The sequence below is a fragment of the Fringilla coelebs genome (genome assembly GCF_963513975.1).
Source record: "Fringilla coelebs genome assembly, chromosome: 9".
In the NCBI taxonomy this organism is placed as follows: domain Eukaryota; kingdom Metazoa; phylum Chordata; class Aves; order Passeriformes; family Fringillidae; genus Fringilla; species Fringilla coelebs.
The window spans coordinates 24,376,149-24,395,904 of NC_140067.1; the positions used below are offsets into that span (position 1 = coordinate 24,376,149).

At 46.6% G+C, this 19,756-nt stretch overlaps 1 protein-coding gene across 1 annotated transcript; it reads left to right on the forward strand.

Annotated features, from left to right (window-relative positions):
• The first annotated feature begins 673 nt into the window (after window positions 1-673).
• Window positions 674-19,648, forward strand: RNF2 (ring finger protein 2). The gene is made up of 7 exons (XM_084211779.1): window positions 674-844; window positions 10,737-10,825; window positions 11,487-11,647; window positions 12,844-13,059; window positions 13,816-14,088; window positions 14,952-15,123; window positions 15,800-19,648. The coding sequence occupies exons 2-7, from the start codon at window positions 10,739-10,741 to the stop codon at window positions 15,899-15,901; spliced, it is 1,011 nt and encodes a 336-aa protein (XP_084067905.1). The 5' UTR covers window positions 674-844; window positions 10,737-10,738; the 3' UTR covers window positions 15,902-19,648.
• Window positions 19,649-19,756: the final 108 nt, after the last annotated feature.

Below are 19,756 nucleotides of genomic sequence, written 5' to 3' on the forward strand. Positions count from 1 at the left end.
CCAGCAGAGGCCGGGCATTCATCCTCGGGGCAGCGCGGTGGCGGAGCCGGCAATGAGGCGGCAATCGCCAATTCCTGCGGCCCGCAGGCTCACCCGGCTCCCCGGGGACAGCGGGGGCTGCTCGGGCCGGCCCCGCTCCGGCCCGGCACCGCCACCCGCCCTCCGGCCCCGGGCTTGGCTGAGGGAACCACAGAGTCACCGGGGCCGGAAAACACTTCTGGCATCATCCTGGCGAGGGCAACCTGTGCCCAACGCCGCCCTGTCAACCAGGCCAGGGCACAAGTGCCACGGCCAGCCTTTCGTTAAACACCTCCAGGGACAGTGACTCCACCGCCCCCCTGGGTGGGCAGCCCTTTCCAAGGTCTAATCCCCATTTCCGGGAGGGAATTCCTCCAGATGTGCGGCCTGAGCCTCTCCTGGCGCAGCTCAGCCGCCCTCGGCCGGGCAGGGCGGTCAATAGAGAGGGGCAGTGGTGCGGAGGGAGCCCCGCAGGACGCGGTGCCGCATCTCGGGGACGGGAAAGGAAAGGAAAGGAAAGGAAAGGAAAGGAAAGGGAAAAGGATATGGAGCGCTGGCGGTGGGGCCGGAGGTGTGGGCAGGGCGGGGGAAGCAGCGAGCAGCCCCGGCGGCCGGCGTGCCCCGGCCGTGAAGGAGGCGGAGGAGGGCGCGGGGCGGCCCGGGCGCGGCGGCCCCGTCCGCGCTCCCCCTGCCCAGCCCCGGCCATGAATATGTAACTCCCCTCTATTTCCCGAGCTCCATTGCGGAGCCGCCGCTCGCCATATTGTGCTGCGGGGGCTGCGGCGGCACCGCCGGCCACGGACCGAGGCGCCACCGGCGGGCACCGGTGAGCGAGGGGCCGGGCGGCGCCCGGGGCTCTCTGTCCCTTCGGGACCGGGGTGGGTGCGGAGCCGCGGGAGCCTGAGCGCGGTGTCCGAGCGGGGCTGACCCCGGGCGGGGAGGTGGCGGGGCGGCTGCTGGGCTATTCCGGCGGGGCGAGGGTCGGGTGTCCGGGAGGAACCGTGGTCAGCGGCCCCATGGCAGTCTGGAGCCCCCGTTGCCCCCAGCCCGGCCGTGCTGCAGGGCCGTGTGGGGCACTGAGCCGCCCCCAGGACCGGCGCGGGGCTGCCGAGCCCGGAGCAGCCGGGTATCCATCTGTACACACATACCTATGTGCACGCAGCTATCTCCCTATACGTGCGCGTAGGGATGCATATGTAGTGCATGTGTGCCGCCTGGGAGCTGCAGGCAGAGGCAGAACGCGGCTCCATCGCAGCCGCAGTACCGCAGCAGCAGCCGGCGAGCGCGGCACCGCCGCTGCCATCCCCGGCAAGGGACAGCTCACGGACACGGCCCCGAGCCGCTCCCGTGGCTCTGCGCATCGCCCCTCTAAGCAGTGCGATCCTGGGTGTGATTTATAGCTCGGCCTTCCCGGTCTTTTGTCTGTCCCGGAGCCCGTGCCGAGCGGTGCTGGCGGGGCGTGATGCTGGCGAACTGGGGCTGGGAGCCACCCGGCTGCTCCCGGGAAAATGTCGCTTCCCACAGGGCAGCAGGTGCAGAAGGACGCTGTGCCGGGAGCTGAGGATGTGTCTCCTCCCTCCACATCGCTCCCGCTGCTTCCCGTACGAATTTAGCACTTGCTTCTTGCCAAGTTTTGCGTTCTGCAGTAGCTCTTCTGGATCGCTTGCCTTCCTTGCACCAACCCTATGGTACCGTGTGTATGTGAAACAAGCACTGAGCAATATTCTTCTCGGGATTTTTGTAAGCTGTTTATTTTTCACACCCTCATCTATGGAAAATAATTGGATCAAGTGCCTAATTCCACAGAAATCCAGAGGGCAGCTAGTAGAGAAAAATGACTTCCACTATGGTAATTCATAATCCAGCCCTGTTTGGAAGTGGTAGTAGCTCTGTGTGATAACTGTGCACTGCACATGAGCTTCTAAGGATTAAAGGAAATTGCTTGCATTTGAAAAACTGTGACTGGTGTGCAGGTGAAATTATTATTGCTTGGGGAGAATTCTTTCGTCGACTGTCATTCATTCAGTGACAAAGACTCAATTTGTCATAGGAGTTCCCTGCAGAGGTGCTCTGATTTGTATTCATCTGTGTTTCCATTAAAAACTTGTGTAATGAGATAATTTGACTTTCTTATACATCATGTCAAGCTCAGAGCTGACATTCAGCTGTCAGCGAAGACAGAGTTGCTGGCTGTGACAGCAGCAGATATGGAGAAGCAGTATATTTTGCATTAAAAATATTTGTTGGAAGGATTAGCTTTATTGGAGATGGGAGGAATTTTCGCTGGACAGCACAAGCTGCAGTGTTAGGTACAAGTTTGGGTGTGACTGTGACAGTGCCTTTCAGCAATGACAGACAAATCGAGAGCCCTCATGAATTGTCACTCACAGTGTTTAATAACTGCACACTCACAATGTTTAATAATATTGTTGTCTGCATTCAAATTTATGATAATAGAGGGACACAGACATTGGAGGTATTTTTTTCACTTCTTCAATGGCTAGAATTGTTGGCCTTTGGCCTCAAAGGTTTGAAGCACCAGCCTTGCTGCAACAGCCAAGAAAAGCACTTTCTGTCACGTCTTAGAGGTGAAATAATATGCAGGTGCCAACAAAATAAATTGCATAGGTTTCCCTTGGTCAATGATGCTTTGTGTTTTAGGAGTGATGAGTGGTAATGGGTTGAGTATAAAGACTTGGTTGGGCATCTTGGGTGATTGGAGCAGAATTCTGGCATTTTCAGTGCTCTGCTGTCATTGAATAGAAACACAGGCTACAGGAAAGCCATCAGTCTTATATGTGAAATAGATGTTGGGCTAAGTGAATTTCTTCATCTTTCTTTTAACTGTTTCCCTTGCTTAGAAAAAAAAAATGTAATGGGAGGAGGGAAAGGAGCTTTAAGAATGAGATTCCAGTCTGCAACTGCTCAGTTTTATTTTTCCTAGGAGCACTGAATCTCCTCTTACTGAAGCACCAGCTCTAGGAACATGCATGAAAGAAGCATTGGAGTAAAGGAATTCCTTCCACTTTTTTTTCCATAAATACCTTTTACCTATTTTTTTTCTGAATAGGTCAGCAGTTTAATAATGATGCAGACAGAGTAAAGAGATTGGTGAAGAGCTGCTGTTGAGCCTCAGCTTGCTTCTGCTTGGTTTTCTGTTGATTCAAATAACTGGCTGTCAGAGTTGACCTTAAATTCTTAATTTTCAAAGGAATGAGCAGCATTTGATATTGTGGAGCTGTTTAGGCTTGTTGCAGTGGAGAAATATTTTAGGAATTACCCCTGTCTGCTTTCCCCCCACTTGTGGATCCTGGAGCTCTCTTGCAGACAGCAGGGAGTTAGCAGTAGTGTTCTGCTAACTGATTAAAACCTAATCATTCTTTACTCTTCGCCTCTTGGGGATAACATTGCACTCTTTTGTGTAAGTATTGGCTTAAACTGTGTTAAGTGTTGCTCCTTGTAGTACTGTTTACAAAATGGACAGTCTTACTTGTGGGGGAGTCCTTGAAACACAAACTGTACTTTGCTGTTGCCCAGCTTTAGATGAGAGCTGCCTGCTTGCCAAGTTCACTGTTTTGCTTTTATATATTTATTGCAGCTATTAAGTCAATCAGACATAAAATTGCTTGAGTCTTTTTGTCTCTCAAGTGTTGTGGGGGAGTTTATTTTCTGTTTATTAATAACCGAGCTGTCTTTTTGTTCTCATCAAGAAAATTCTATCACTGTTGGTTGTGGCTTCACTGCCAAGTGGGAGAGCAATCCTGATGGCTCTCTAACATAGCTCTTGGAAGGAACCTGGAATCCTGCACATACTTCTGGCAGAACCAGTCACAGCATTTGTGAAGATGCAAAAGATTCTGAATTGTGGTGCGTGGATGTTCATAGAATTTTTGTTAAAATGTACAGAAAATTTAAAGGCCACAACAGCGGTACTGAAATAATTAAACTTCACCTTACTCATTGAAGTGCTCAGATCTTGCCTTTGGCAGCTGTTACTTCAAGGACGCAACGAGAGTGGTTAGCCTCAAAGAAATGTGCCAGCAGAGCAGGGCAAGGAAAAATTAAAAACTAAATCTCATTAAAAATATCCTAAGGCAACACATATCATGAATTGTTTGTACAATTTAGTTGCTGTGACGGATTCAACTTTCTGGAGTTTGAAGCTTTACTTTTGTTTGCTCCCAAAAGTTTTCAGTCCTTTATCCCTCCTGTTCTGATGTGATACAGCACTGCAATTAATTTTAGAAAGGAACTTTGGCTTTTCTCCTTCCCAGCTGGAGATTAATTCTGAAGTCCAAGGTTAATTTAAGAGATAAAGAACTTTATTTTTGAAACTCACCTGTGTAGTCACACACATACTATACAGTACCATGCTTGATAATATGAAAAACTTGGCGTAAAATTTAACAAGAAGCAGATAAAATCACAATTCTACTCACTCCCCCAGAGTTCTGCTTAATAGTGTTGCTTCACAGGGCTAAATTATAGCTTGGTATTGGCCTTTTTCCTTTTTATATGAGTTCTTGGCAAAGTTCTTTGGCACATTTGAGGTCAAATGTTTGCCTGATCTATTGACCCATATCAACAGTGAAAAGTTGCTGTTCCTGTAACAGTTTTGGGTTTTGTTTCTACTCCTGGCAGAAAGCATTAATGTTGTAACATATTTTCATACTACTTTGGACGACATATAGGTGATGTGAAAGGCTAAGTTCCAGGATTTGAGCTCTAATCATTAAAATAATCTTACTCCCTGATGCTTTAGAACAGTGGGCAATGTTTGCTTTTATGTGTGCATGTGAAACCCGAAAAGTTTTCAAATTAATCCTTTAAGATTAAAAAAAAAAAACAACTAAGCTTTATAATTTTGGAATAGCCTGGCTTTGACATGTAATGAGTTTGAGCAGGTGAATTCTGGACACCTTAGAGGCAACTGATGATATAGATAGTTCTCTGGAAATGTCATGGTATTTTTATGTATTCCAGTTTTTCTAGCTAAGCAGATATCTTGGAGAGTAAGGTACAGAACTGGGAATGAGGAGCTGACACTGAGGAGTGAAGCTTATTGACAGGAATGGAGTGATCTGGGAAGTGGTGTGAAGAGGCCAGATGCATACAGAGTACAGACCTTGTTAGAATAAACTGAAATTTGAGCCTCAGCTCCACAGGAGGGGGATGTACCTGGACACAGGGTGCTTCAGTGCTGCTATACTTTCCTGCTGTAAATATACAGAGAAGCACCAACCTAAAATCAGTCACATCTTTGTGTCATGTCCAGAAGTACATGGCTGTTCCTGACACTCATAAAACAGCCTGGAGTTTGATCAACAGTTTAATTTGGTACTTTATTTTCCCCTGTTGCCCTTGACATCTAAACCAGGAGGATTATCTCCCTTCGGACACTTGTGTCAGCATGGGATTCATGGAGCCCTTCCAGAGGTGTCCAGATGCACAGCAGATGGTTTGTGTGAGGTCACACTCCAGTGTCTCCAGGGCAGGAGCAGCAGCTTGACAGGCAGATGGGAAATGCTGCCCAACTCCATGGATTGATCCATCTCAGGGCCAGGGAATTGTGAGTGGCTGTTAGCTGGAAGATTCCATACCTCAAAGGCAAAACTCTTTCTTAGGAGACTAAATAACAGCCAAGAAGCTGTAAAACACCATGTGCTTCCAAGCCCATGGGTTTCAGAAATGCCAGTATTATTTTTCCCCTCAGTCAGATATCATCACATAACTTCAGAGTGAATACTAAACATACTAGATTATAATCTAGTACCAGTTGTCCTGGATTACAGCTGGATGTAAAGCTATCTGAACTGCCAGGGAAGTGCAGGGAAGATTAATTCCTTCAGATAGTGTCTTCCAGATTGTGTGGATTTTTTTCAAATCAAGCTCTAAGCCAACAAATAAAACCAAAAAACCCCCTTAAATTTCAGAATGCTTTAATTGAATAATTTGAAATGAAGATTGAGTACTCTGTGAAAACGTGCAGTCTGTTCCCAATACTAGTCATAGTGTGAGAGAGCATAAAACTTAAAGCTCTAAACCTGTTAAACTTCCAAGTGACTGCACTATGAATACCTGTTTTTAAAAGAATTAATCCTTAGGATGAAAAACCTGAAATGGTTGAAGGTGCTGTTGAATTTGGCACACCAAATAGAGGTCTAACTGTTTTACTGTTTTAAGTCTAAATATTTACCTTTTACAACTTGGAACAGAAATCAGTTATTTCTAAGATTTTAATACTCTCTAAAAATATGTGTAATCTTTTTTTTTAAAGAGCTTGATGCAATTTTTTTCCTTATAAATGTGGGGGTTTTTTTTACATTAAAGTTATCACAGAAAGTTGAATGGGGGTGGTGTGGTTATAGTAACACCTGAGCTGGGTTTGTGGGTTCTCTTTCCAGCTGCTTGGTACCATTCCAGCCTTTCTCTGATCTCAAGGTGTGCTGACGCAACCACCCTACGGATGCTCTCTAGCCTTTGTCTGGGCTAAAACAGAACCTGCAAAGCATTTTGGAGCATAATCCAGGTTGTGAGGGATCCCTGATGGCATCCCCTGCTCCCTGTTCAAAGCAAGACCACCATCAAGGGCTAGAGCTCAGCAAATGTTATATATTCAGAATTGACACATTTCCAGCAGTAGGACTAAGGAACTGTTCCTTACTGGTGGATCTGAAGGTGGAAACCTGTAAAAAATAAGCTGGGAAGGACAGGAGCAGAGAAATGGTGGTGCTGAGCTCCTCCTTTGGCTGCCCATAGATCTGACTGCTCTAAGTGCTGTCAGCTGGATTTTATTTTTACTGGACAGCTTCAGGAGTGGGATATCCAAATGCCCACCCTACTTCAGTCATGACTATGTAATATGTATATTTCAGTGTAAGAGGTTGTGAAATGGATGTGGTGTGTTACAAGTGTGGATATTAGTCTGCTGGAGTTTTTTGTGTGAGCACATTTGGAAGAAGAACATCCCAGCATAAATTGCCCAGTCAGTGAGCAGGCGGGAGATCCAAGGGCCTTTCAGACAGGGTGTGGATCCTTACTGTTATTTTTTCCTATAATTGCCTGTTTCGCAGCATTTCAGGAACAAGACTTACTTTCTTAAATTTTTAAATCCCAACTGGTTTTCTTCAGATTTGTTGAGGTGTAATACATTGGTTTATCAGTCATCTCTGGCTTTGATAGTGACAGATGTGTGTACCCTGTAATTATGGAGTTTGTGCCTAGTTTGTGCCTGAAGACTGAGTCAGTCTGAAGGGTTGCAGGGGTCCATATAATATTGATTAAGGTGGTTTTCTTAATGATTGACAAGAGTGGCCCTCTGTCCACAGCATTAAACCAAACAACTACTGCTTGTTGGTGGCTCTGAGAGAGAGAGAGAGGTTTGGTCTGTCAGACGGCAGGGTTAGATGGGATATTGGGAAGAAATTTCTGCCTGTGAGGGTAGGGAGGCCCTGGCACAAATTACCCAGAGAAGCTGTGGCTGCCCCGTCCCTGGGGATGTCCAGGGCCAGGTTGGACAGGGCTTGGAGCAAGCTGGGATAGTGGAAGGTGTCCCTGCCCATGGCAGGGGGTTGAAACTGGATGATCATTAAGATCCCTTCCAATCCAAATTGTTTTGTCATCCTGTAAATGTGGTTTCACCCCGGTTAGCCGGTTATTGTGTGACTGGTTGCTCTTCTCTTATATCCAGAGGGAACAGGCAAGTCATAAAGGTAAAAAGATGATAAAAAGTCTAAGGTTGTGGTGCGTTAGAAGTTTTTTCAAGAAAGGCTCATAGGAGTGTCTGAGTTCACGTTGTTCCTGGTGCTTGCATGTGTGACTGTGAAGAAGCGATCCCACCTTCGTTATGAAGTGGAAAAGATGTGAAATGTTGAACAGGTGAAAAGTGGGTATTGTTGATGTGAAATCTATCACATAGTATGAACTGGGAAGATGAGTGTGAGAAACGTGTCATGTAAGATTTTTTTGAAAAACAAATGCCAAAAGGGATGCAGAAGAAGAGTGAACTATGCCAGTGATGTTAGGAATGTGGAATTTCACTGGACTACATTTCCAGACTGAAGAACAAATCTGAAGTTTGACATTTGTTTCTCTATCTTCTGTCCCTTTGCCAGTAGTTAATAAAAAGAGTCTGTTGTACCTTCAGTGTAGAAACTTTATACTTCATTTTTTTCCCTTTGAACACAGTGTCAAGACCAGGAAGATAATCTTCCTTCAGCTCATGAAAAACTTCCTACTTCTGTAGCTCTAGAAACAATCAGCCAGTGTGACCTGAGCCATGCATGATTTCCTCCTTCAAATCTATAGCAGTGGGCTGTCCTAAAAGGAAACTGAAGAGTCAGCTAAATGTAGAGGTATTTCTCACCACACTTCCCCAAACAAATGGAGAAGGTTGTTCACTGATGCAACACCTGAAGCAATGGTTCCCTGGTTTTGTGACTGCTGGTTGGTACTTGGTGGCTGTTACATGGTCAGTGCAATTCTGTGTCAAAATGCCTCTCCTGACTGTGGAGATGGGTGTTTGATCCAGGTGCCAGCTGTGGGTGTTGCTGGGTTAGATTGCAGCAGTGTGAGGAAACACAATCCAATCTGAGAGACACCAGTGCCAGAGGGAAGAGAAGTCAGGCCTCGTTCACATGCATTTTTCAGGGATGATACAGATAGGGAAATTGTAGGGGATCAGGGGAAAAGCTGAGCAGCCTTACTTACTGGTCATCAAGAAGAGTAAAAACTCCATGGAGCATAATTTGTGTTGTTGATCCAGCCTGCTTGAATTGACCATGTTTCCTCAGATTTCCCTTGCCAGAGGCAGAGAAGGTGTTTGGTAGTGACAGGATGGGCTGTGTGGATCTCTGCAGCTTTCAGCTGGCTTTAAGGCCACTGGTTTTCTTCTTAAAATTTGAAAGTACTATCACTGCAGCCCTTAGGGTGAGAGTGAAGCACTTGGCATCTCAGATGAGAAGGATTTTGAGTAAAGCTGCTCATTTACTCATCAAGACAGCTGTACAGAGTTCTGTGCAGTGTAGCCTCAGGCTTGTAGGTGTGGCTGCAGGATAAATTCCAGGCTCACTGAAGCTGGAAAACACCTCTAATATCTTCCAAGTCCAAGATGTGCCAGATCCCCACTGTGTCCCCTTCCTTGGACACCTCCAGGGATGGGGACTCCAAACCCTTCTGGGCAGCCCCTTCAGTGCATGACCACCCTTTCCAGGGAGAAATGCTGGTGTTAATGTGGTTGTTGTGCGATGGGTGGGCTTGGTGATGGCCCGGCCCCCAGAGCTGCTGCTCTGTGTCAGCCAGCACATGAGGAATTACCTGTACACACAGGGGATGCTGGGGTGAGCTCTTCACTCAGGGTGTCCAGAGAAGCTGTGGCTGCCCCTGGATCCCTGGCAGTGTCCTGGCCAGGTTGGACAGGGCTTGGAGCAGCCTGGGCTAGTGGGAGGTGTCCCTGCCCACGGCTGTGGGTGGAACCGGATGGGCTTAAAGCTTCCTTCAAACCCAAAGTATTCCAGGATTCTGTGATTCTACATAATAGTGGATGTAGCTATTTTATGTCAGGCTTTTTTTCCCTCCTTCCTCAAAAAGAAGGAAAATACCAAGTGAGAAAACTCAGATTTCTGTGCCTGGATGAAAGTAGATCTAATACTCTGCACAGCTTATCTTGCTTTTCCCTTTACAATTAATTAAAGCTTATATAGTAACCTTGTTCTCCAGAGAGTTTGGGCCTTTTCATAGAGAACTTAATGAGTTGGAAAATAGATTATAATGTATGTGGTAGATGCCAATAGAAAATGCATTTGGCTGCTGAATTGAAGGGTCTGGAAACCCAGATTTAAAGAAGGAATAAAAGCACTTCTAATTCTTCCGCCTACAAAAAAGGTCTGCAACTGCAGTCTTGCCGCATACATTATTGAAATTATTTTTTTAAACATACCACTGTCTGGGATAAGTTTTCCTGTTCAAGGCAGGCATTTTTGGAGTAACGGGAAGAAATGCCTCCTCTCCCCCAGCATAACAGTATTTTCTGTTCAGAAACATAATTTCTTCTGTCACTTTGTAGACTTTTTCACATCTGCAGTGACTCTGTGTGGTGATTTTGCCTCATTTCATACAATAATAGTAAAATTTTGATGGAACAGCAGTGCAGTTTCTCTTTGGATTTTTAACATTATTGTTGTTATTATTATTATTTAAATTATAGTGACTGGGTTTCTCTTGACCTTTCAGTATTCTTCAAACTTCTGCTGGGAAAGCCCATGGGATGTGTTTTGAAGAAGGAAAAGCCCTCGTGGTGTGCTCCAGTGAGCACATTTGACTGGTGTGCTGTGTCCTGTCTCATTTGCCCTTCCCCTCGGTGTAGGAAGCAGACCCTGCTTGACCCATGTGCATGTCTGGAAGTGGATGTTTAAGGAATATTTTCCGCATCAGGTGGCATTTGTGGCCCATGTTCTCTGGCCTTCAGTTCTGTGTCGCTTTTGTTTAACAACTGAATTGATTTCTGCCAAGTGTTCACGGCTGAGCAGCTCCCCCAGTTCTCCTGGAGTGGTACAAGCAGGGGATTATCCTTGTGTGACACAGCAGAGCCTGGTACGTGGGGGGACTGGTGTTCCCTGGAGCCTCTGCTGGGCTGGACACACGCTGCTGTGGCTTGGGAGGGGAAAGGATCCTGAGCCAGACTCACCTGAGTGCTCAGCCCCTGTCCCTTCTTTCCCCAGCCATGTCTCAGGCCGTGCAGACCAACGGAACGCAGCCTCTGAGCAAGACCTGGGAGCTCAGTCTGTACGAGCTGCAGAGAACACCCCAGGTAATCACAGAGCTCTGGGACTGCTGAGCTTGGGAGGGATCTCTGAAGATCACCCAGCCCAACCCCCTGCCCAGGCAGGGTCACCCAGAGCAGGTGACACAGGGTCACATCCAGGGCAGTTTGGGATATCTCCAGAGAGGGGACTCCACTCCCTGGGCAGCTGTTCCAGGGCTCTGCACCATCCAAGGAAAGAAGTTCTTCGTTGTGTTGAGGTGGAGCTTGTTGTGTTTTAGTGTATGGCAATTGCTGCTCATCCTTTACATCCTTACAAACATCATAGCTTTACCCACTGGCAGCTCTGAACAGAGTCTGGCACTGTTCTCTGACACCCCTTGGAGATACTTATATATATATATATTAATGAGATTTCCCTCTCAGTCCTCTCTCCTCCAGACTGACCAGGCCCAACTTCCAGAGTCTCTCCTCATCAGAGAGATGCTCCAGACCCCTCATCCCCCCAGGGCAGCTTCCTGGCCTGCCCTGGACCCTCTCCAGCAGCTCCTTATGTTTGTGTGTCGCAGGGCTGGCAGCACTGGGGTTTTGTGTGCTCGATGTGTTTGCGTGTTGTGTCTCTTTGCTGTGTTCCCTTGGGTAAAACACATTGTCTCCATGAGGAAGGGACTCAATCCCAGGAAAGAACCTTTCCCTTCTTTGCTGCCAGGAAGCCATCACAGATGGCCTGGAGATCGTGGTGTCCCCCCGGAGCCTGCACAGCGAGCTCATGTGTCCCATCTGCCTGGACATGCTCAAGAACACCATGACCACCAAGGAGTGTCTGCATCGCTTCTGCGCCGACTGCATCATCACTGCCCTCAGGAGCGGGTGCGTGAGCACTGCCAGGGGACAGGGAGGGGACATGGCCAGGGCACGGGGGAGGGACACTGCCAGGGGACAGGGAGGGGACACTGCCAGGATGCGGTGGGGATGACATTGCCAGGGCATGGGAATGGGACACTGCCAAGGCACGGGGAGGAGACACTGCCAAGGATGGGACGCTGCCAGGAACAGGGATGGGACGCTGCCAGAGGACAAGAAGGGGATGCTGCCAGGGGTAGGGATGAACACTGGGGAGGAAAGAGGGCTTGGACAGTCCATTGCACTTCAGGTGGAAGTGTCCTTTGCAGGGGGTGGATGTGGGACAGTCACTGTGCAGTGGGAGTTTCTGAATATGCAGCACATCTTTCAAATCCTGTTTTTCCATGTTCAGCAATGTCTGAAAGACAGATCAGTTGCTTCCTCATGAAAAATAATTTCATAATTCTGTTTCTTACAAGGAGTTGAAATCCTTTTTTCTATTCTTTCCATCTCTTAGCTCCAGTAGCAATAAAACAAAAATACACATTACTGACAAAACTGTGTTTCATTTCCCTTATTCTTCCTTTTCCTAACAATACATTTCAAATTATGTGGCCTTCAGCCATTTCAAATTATGTGTCCTGTGAGTGTTGGAAATCATGGAATCATAAAATCCCAGGATGATTTGTCTTGGAAGGAGCTTTAAAGCCCATTCAGTCCCACCCCTGCCATAGGCAGGGACACCTTCCACTAGCCCAGCTTGCTCCAAGCCCTGTCCAGCCTGGCTTTGGACACTGCCAGGGATCTAGGGGCAGCCACAGCTTCTCTGGGCACCCTGTGCCAGGGCCTCACCACTCTCACAGGGAAGAATTTCCTCCTAAGGCTATGCCTCAGTATAATTTCCATTAGACATCCATTTTTTCTAGGTAAAAATCCATCCAGAAAATGAAGAGAAGAAGGGAACTTGGGACTTCTGATCTCTTCAGTCTAAATAGTCTGCTCAAGCATACTTTAAAATAAAAGAGCAGTGGGAGAGAAATGTTTGGGGTCTTCGTTTAAATAGCTGCAATTACCTGATGTGTCAAGAGACAGAAGCCCCTTTCTTGATTGACTATAAATACTGAGTCTTAGTGAGCACCTTGACCAAGAATAGAAGCAACAGGGCAGAGTTTTGTTACTGCTGGAAGTTAAGTGTTGTTTGCTGCCTTCTTGCCCATGTCCAGGAACAAAGAATGTCCCACATGTCGCAAAAAGCTCGTTTCCAAAAGATCCCTGCGGCCAGACCCCAATTTTGATGCTCTCATCAGTAAGATTTACCCGAGCCGGGATGAGTACGAGGCTCATCAGGAGAGGGTGCTGGCCAGGATCAGCAAGCACAACAACCAGCAAGCCCTGAGCCACAGCATCGAGGAGGGATTAAAGATTCAGGCTATGAACAGGTACATAATCACCTTGTTTGTCTTTAGGCTAAAAATACAGTGCCTGTCCTCATGCCCTCTGGAGCTTGAGAATTTTCTCTTCTCCTCTGATATCTGCCAAAACAATTTTTAATCTTTGGCAAAAGGATTTGTCTACTATCAGAAATCTCTGTATCACTTCCTGCAACTTTTGTGGCAGCCTGATAGAAACTTCAGCTTAGCTTTACCCAGTTATGGCTGTCACATCTTAGATAAGAAACCATAACACCATAAATCCTGTACCAAAATGCTACCCTTACATGCCAATAAATGCACAGAGTACCAGGACCTGAGGCTTAGTTGTGACTTAATTCACAGGCTGGAATATGTGGTATTTACACCGTGGTGAAATTCCAGATGTGCATTTAAGCCTAAGAGAGCCAGCTGGGAGAGAGGCTCCAAAGTTTTCATGATAAAGCAGGGTGTGATTTAATAATTCTAATCATTATCATCATCAAACCTAATTAATTTCGTCCATGCTTGGATGAAAATAATGGTCTGCAATTGCCTGAAAAACAACTGTGTGAAGTTAAAAGAGTCATAAAACATAGCTAAGAGCTGTTTGTCTATGAGTATCTTTCTCTACTAAAGAATTAATATTAGCAATTGTTTAAACTTTAAATGTCTCTGAAATGTTCAGTGCTTGCGTGTGCACATGCCTCACTTGGGGAGGAGGTGTGTTGTGACCTGGCTGGATTCTGGATGGGTCAGGCTGTATCTCTGCCCATTTGTGGCCAGGTTGCAGCGGGGCAAGAAGCAGCAGATTGAGAATGGCAGCGGGGCCGAGGACAACGGCGACAGCTCCCACTGCAGCAACGCCTCCACACACAGCAACCAGGAAGCTGGGCCCAGCAACAAGAGGACCAAAACCTCAGATGACTCTGGGCTGGAGCTGGACAACAACAACACCACTGTGGCCATAGATCCCGTGATGGATGGGGCCAGTGAGATTGAACTGGTGTTCAGGCCTCACCCCACCCTCATGGAGAACGATGACAGTGCACAGACAAGGTCAGTGGCCCCTTGCCAGCTCCAGGTATTCTGCTGCTATTTCCCAGTGATTCGATTTTCCACCACTTCTTGGGGCTTCTGAACATCAATTTATTTCAGTCATACCACATCCTGTTTAACTGTATCACAGGATGACGTGGCAGGGACCTTAAAGCCCATCCAGTGCTATCCCCTGCCATGGAAGGGACACCTTCCACTATCCCAGCTTGCTCCAAGCCCCATCCTTGGACACTTCCAGAGATCCAGGGGTAGCCACAGGCGCTCTAGGCAACCTTTGCCAAGGCCAGATGCAAATAAGCACTCTCCCCTTCTTTCTGTTCCAAGTCAGGTAGATGGTACTGCTCAACTATTATAAAAAATACCGTCATAAGCTGTTTTAAGCCTTTGATCACAAATAAAGATGTTTTTAAGGTTTTCTGGCATTGCAGTTCAGTAGTGGAATGCTGGTGTTAAATCAGCCTCTTTCTACTTACTCTAAGATTCTTTGGGAATAAACAAACCTTCTATAAGTGTCAGCAGTTTCCAGAGCAGCTTTGTGTCAGCAGGATTTGCAGGCTGGCAGCTTTTCCTGACTTTTTTTGTTCATAATCCAGTCCAAGCACAGATTGCAAGTTTTGGCTCAGAGCAGTGAGTAGTTTTATGGTGTTTCCTCAGGTCTTTTCTTGGCTTTGTCTGCTGATGAGACATCTCTCTGTGATGTGTGTAAATCTATGCGAAGCTTCAGCTGGGAACTGTCTCTAAAGGCCTTTTCACAGCTGACCTTTAATATTTGGGGCATTGCAGATGACTTTTCCCACAGCTGCTGCTCAGTCATTATTGACGATCTGTGGAAATCCTTGCGCTTCCCTTGGCTGCTGTCACAGGTACATCAAGACCTCGGGCAACGCCACGGTTGATCACCTGTCCAAGTACCTGGCAGTGAGGCTGGCCTTGGAGGAGCTGCGGAGCAAAGGCGAGTCCAACCAGATGAACCTGGACACGGCCAGTGAGAAGCAGTACACCATCTACATCGCCACCGCCGCCGGCCAGTTCACCGTAAGCACCCAGCCAGCCACTGGAGCACACACTCCTGCTCAAAACACACTCAGCTGGCATCACTGGAAAATTCATGGCAGCAGCTTATTGAGCAGCACAGCGGTTGCTTTTTGGGAAAAACTTGGTTGGTGGAAAAGAGGCATAGAAATGGGAAAATGCAGTGATGGCACCAACCATGACCTGGCTTACACCATTCTTCTCCAATTTAAATTGAAGAGGAAAAAATATTACTTTACTTGAGAATCTTTGTGGTGTTTAGCTTGTAACTTGTTGTTGTCATCTTATTGCAAAGCTCCCATACCTTCTCAGTGATTTCTCATGGGCAGCTTCTTGCAGCACTGACTCCTTCTTCCTCACAGCCCAGCCAACAAACTCCAACTCCCTTCTCACCCAGCTAACCCACTCTTTTATAGCACTTATCCTTATTGGACACAGCTGTGGCCTATTAAGGGTAGGGCTGTTCCTAATCGTTGGTAATTAGTGCAGCTGCAACTCTTCAGGGGTGAGATTACCTTCTGCACTATCTTTATTTTCCTACATTTTATCCCCCCACAACTTGTGCCACATTACTGGTGACTCCTTCAAGCCAACACATTTAAGCATTGATTTAAGCAGCCTATTTCACAGCACAACACCGGATTATCTAATTTATTCCTGTTTTGCTGTTCTCTTCTAGGTGCTAAATGGGTCCTTTTCCCTGGAACTGGTCAGTGAAAAGTACTGGAAAGTGAACAAACCCATGGAACTGTACTATGCCCCCACCAAGGAGCACAAATAAGTGCTGGGAAACTGGGATGGAACTAACTCTTTTTATAGCTACGACTTCTTTAATATTAAAATAAGGCACCACCAGTATCTTCATGGACAACACACATGGTGCCTTCAGGCACTCCCACTATACTCAGTAATATGACTAGACAGTATTCTGGGTTGTATTTAATTTAGTCTTTGGGTTGGGTTTTTTGGTTTTTCCCTAGGAGACTAAATGACTTCCAGTGCATTCCAGTGTTTGAGATGCTTTTTTGTTCCTAATGCATGATATCTGATCCAGTGTTCCAGTTTGGAATGGCTTCGTTTTGTCCAGGTAAATCTGGATTTCTGCTCCATCAGACACAGTTACAGTAGCCTCTGTGAAGTGTGGAGTGTTGGGGGGGCCAAGGAAGTCTGTTCAATAGTAGCATATGCCAAGGAATGTGTTAAATGTTGGAATTTGGTGACTGTTATCCATCTGAAGAATTGATTGGTAGACAGTGGGTTTGGGATAGTCTTGCAGCTGATTTGATTCCCTAGGAAAGGTTCATTAAGACATTTTCTTGTGAACAGAGGTGAATTTTGCATATTGTGAGAGGTATTGCGCCCATGGCAGGGGCTTGGACTGAGATAGTGTTTAAGGTTCCTTCCTAGTCCAACTATCCTGGGATTCTGGGATTATAAAGAGAGCTGCAGTGAGAAAACTGACACTTTAAAACCTTGCTGTTTATTTGGCTTATTTAATATTTCAGTGCAAAGTGGTTCATCAGATTGGTTTGGTTTTGTTTTTAATGGGTATTTCAGTCAAAAAGCACCCAAACACCCCAAACCCATAACTCTTTCCCACACAGGACATGCCAGTCTTGATTCCTGCCTGGCCCTTCCTGCAATGTTGCCCTGTCCTCACAGCTGAACTGAAGGAAATCTGGATGCTTCCTAGCATCCTAGCCCTGCTCTGTTCCCTAGAGTAGGATCTCTGTTGTGAATGTGCTGTAAAGAACTGTCCAGAAAACTTTTTTGTTAAAGCAAATCCCCCAAATTCCAGCACACAGCCATCAAAATGCTTTGATTTGGGGAATTGTGCCACCCCAGCAGGGACCTTTCCCAGCATCAGTGTGAGTAGGGAAGACTTCAGTTGTAAGCTGCTCCAAGATTCTACTTTTGTTACTTTGCCATAGCTTTAACAAACATGGCTTAGCACTTTGGAAGACAACTTCAGTACTTGACAAAGTTTACCATTTAGTGTCTTACTTTTAGGCTCAAGTTCCCCAGCATGGCAGTGGCCTGTGCTGTAAGGCCTGGTAGCTGCTGGTCATTTGCATGTACAGCCCCTATACCCTGGTTCTGAACCTTGCTGTGGCTCTGAGGGGGCAGCTTGACCTGTTCCACATCCTGTCTGAAGGGAAGCTGTCACCACGAGGTTCCCTTTGCTCTAAAACTTGCTGATGAACCCTCCCCTGTTTGCCCCTGAGGCTCAAAGCAAGAGTTGGTGGCAGGTGGGGAACACCAGGCTGTACTCCACAGTGTGTGGTTTACACTCCTCCTGTGTCCTGCCTGGACTCCCACTGGCTTTGGCATGTGATACAAAAGTATTCTGCTGCTCGGGCATTCTCCTGGGAAGGACTTGCCCTTCCCTGGCTCTGGGCTTTCCTAGCACTTGTAAATAGTGTCCCTACTGGCTGCTGTTCAGATCAGCTTTATCCCGCTGTGGAAACTGCACAGGCTTCTTTGAGTAACTTAATTATTTCCTCTGACTGGAGAGCCTTGGGCTTTTGTGACGTGAAGAGTTCAGGCCCCCAGAGCACAGAGGGGCAGCTATTAGGGACCGGTTTTTGCTGACTTTGTGAAGCGTTGCTGTATAGACTGTAGTGCATGTCCACGGAATATAACGGGGGGTGGGGGAGTGGCTGTGCTAAACGCTTTAAAGTTACTGGGGAGAACTTCTAGATTAGTGCCAGCATCCCTCCTGGGGGGAGCTGAGGGGAGGGACAGTCCCTTAAGCAAGAGAGGTGTTGTGAAGCTGAGCAGTCTGTCTAGGAGCTGTCAGTTTGTCTCCAGTTCTTTTGAAAAGCGTGAGAGAATGTGAAGCATTTATTTTCATGTTGTAGTGAATTTCCTGAATATTTATGTTCTTTAAATATTATATATATAATGTAGTTGTTTGATTAAACCATTGATTGCACTGTGACTCTTTAGTGCTATAAACTATTTTATTTTCAAAATGCCATTATTCTTCCCCCTTTTAAAGCCATGTTCTTTTGTAAGTACATAATGTGTGTTACGTACGGGTAAGCCTAATATCCAACTAAAGTATCTCCTATCCAACTAAAGTCCCACTGAAATGCTCAAATTGACAATAAAAGCAAAAATGTTATCAACAGCCTGTTGGGAATTGCAGTTCTGCTTCCTCTTCTGGTTGATGAAGGACCCCCTTTGGGCAGTTCATGCTGCTGCGTCTGCAGCTCAGCTCTACCAGTGGTGGCTGTTACAGTCCCCTGAGAGCAGCTCAGCTCCAATCTTTGTGAAATAGGGGCACACAGAAGGTATCAGCTCTTCCACTGACCTGTCACAGGTGCTGCTGTTCCAGATCCTGCAGCCTGAGGAAGGGGATGAAGGATTTTCACAGCACTCAGGTTAAACCCAGCAACTTTGGGTGCTTTTAACTATTAGGCAGCTTCAGTCAATAGCAGCCAAGAGCAACTGTAATGAACCCCTTCAGATGAGGTGCATTATTTAGAGATCAAGTTTTGTTTCTTTTCTTGTTTCTCTCTACATTCACCACAACTTTTAACCAGAGGATGCACCTTGAGTTAAGAGGCAATGCTTGAGTATGCCCAGTGTAAGGTTTCTTGAGATGCGCTGAAAATTAACAGTCCCAGACTGAAGAAATCCTGCTGCTCCCTGGGCCACCACTGGTTACCCAAATTGCCTCTGAATAGCTTCAACTCCCAGAAAGCGTCCTGGCCCTGTGAATCTGTGCAGGGAGGAACAAGATGTCCCAAGCTCCAGACTCAAACCTGCAGTAATGTTCTGTCAGCTGATTATGGCAGGACTGACCCTACATAGTCAACAGCAGAGACAACTGCTGAAAAGGAAAATAATTCCCAGAGGCCTGAGTTACAAACACCCCTTCAGCTGGTCCCTGACAACAGGCAAAACCCCACCCCACATTACAACAGCTTCTGCCTGTCTGGCAGAGGAAAAGAGCCCAGACTGCAGAGACAAGTCTGAGTTTCACTTTTACTGCCCTTCCAGACACCTGGGAAGAGTTGCCTTGGCTTGGAAAAGGTATTCAGTACCTTTGGCTCCTTAAAAGAAGATGCAAGAGTAATCAAAAGTATTTCCCACAAGGGGCTTCAGTTCATCTTTCTTTTTAGCCTAATTTACTGTAATCAGAACAATCCTTTGCCCCAGGTAACTAACTTTAGGACTGCTTTTATCCTATTAACTCTGAAGTGTGTTACCTGCAAGCAATGTCTGCCAATATTCTATCCACTTAAAAACCCAAAAATGCCACTAGGGAATGTGAAATTCTCTCCTTCCATTTAGCTTTCCAATGTGCTCCCAGGTGATATTTGGAAAAGAACTGTAAGCACTACAGTTTTGAAGGAAACACTGCTGTATCACTGATTTAAGAACCCTTCAGTAGGTTCTTCCTTTTTGAAACTAAAGAAGAGAATAACTCTCCACCAAAGCAATCTGGAATTGAAGAGTAGAAGAGGCAGCAACTTCTGTCTGGCCTGACAGGAGCATAGGGTGTTTTGCATACTCAGGAGCATATTAGTCCTGTTAATTCTATTGTAAAGTTTCAGAGCTGGGTAAGAATAACCCCTCATATTCTGCTCTTAGATAAACCTAACACTGGGGGCCAGAGTGAACATCA

Bases quoted from the DNA above. Each gene is read 5' to 3' on its own strand.
- RNF2 (XM_084211779.1), top strand. From the start codon at position 10,739: ATGTCTCAGGCCGTGCAGACCAACGGAACGCAGCCTCTGAGCAAGACC. The intron at 10,826-11,486 runs GTAATCACAGAG...CTTTGCTGCCAG, and splicing joins AGCTGCAGAGAACACCCCAG to GAAGCCATCACAGATGGCCT. The intron at 14,089-14,951 runs GTCAGTGGCCCC...CTGCTGTCACAG, and splicing joins GATGACAGTGCACAGACAAG to GTACATCAAGACCTCGGGCA.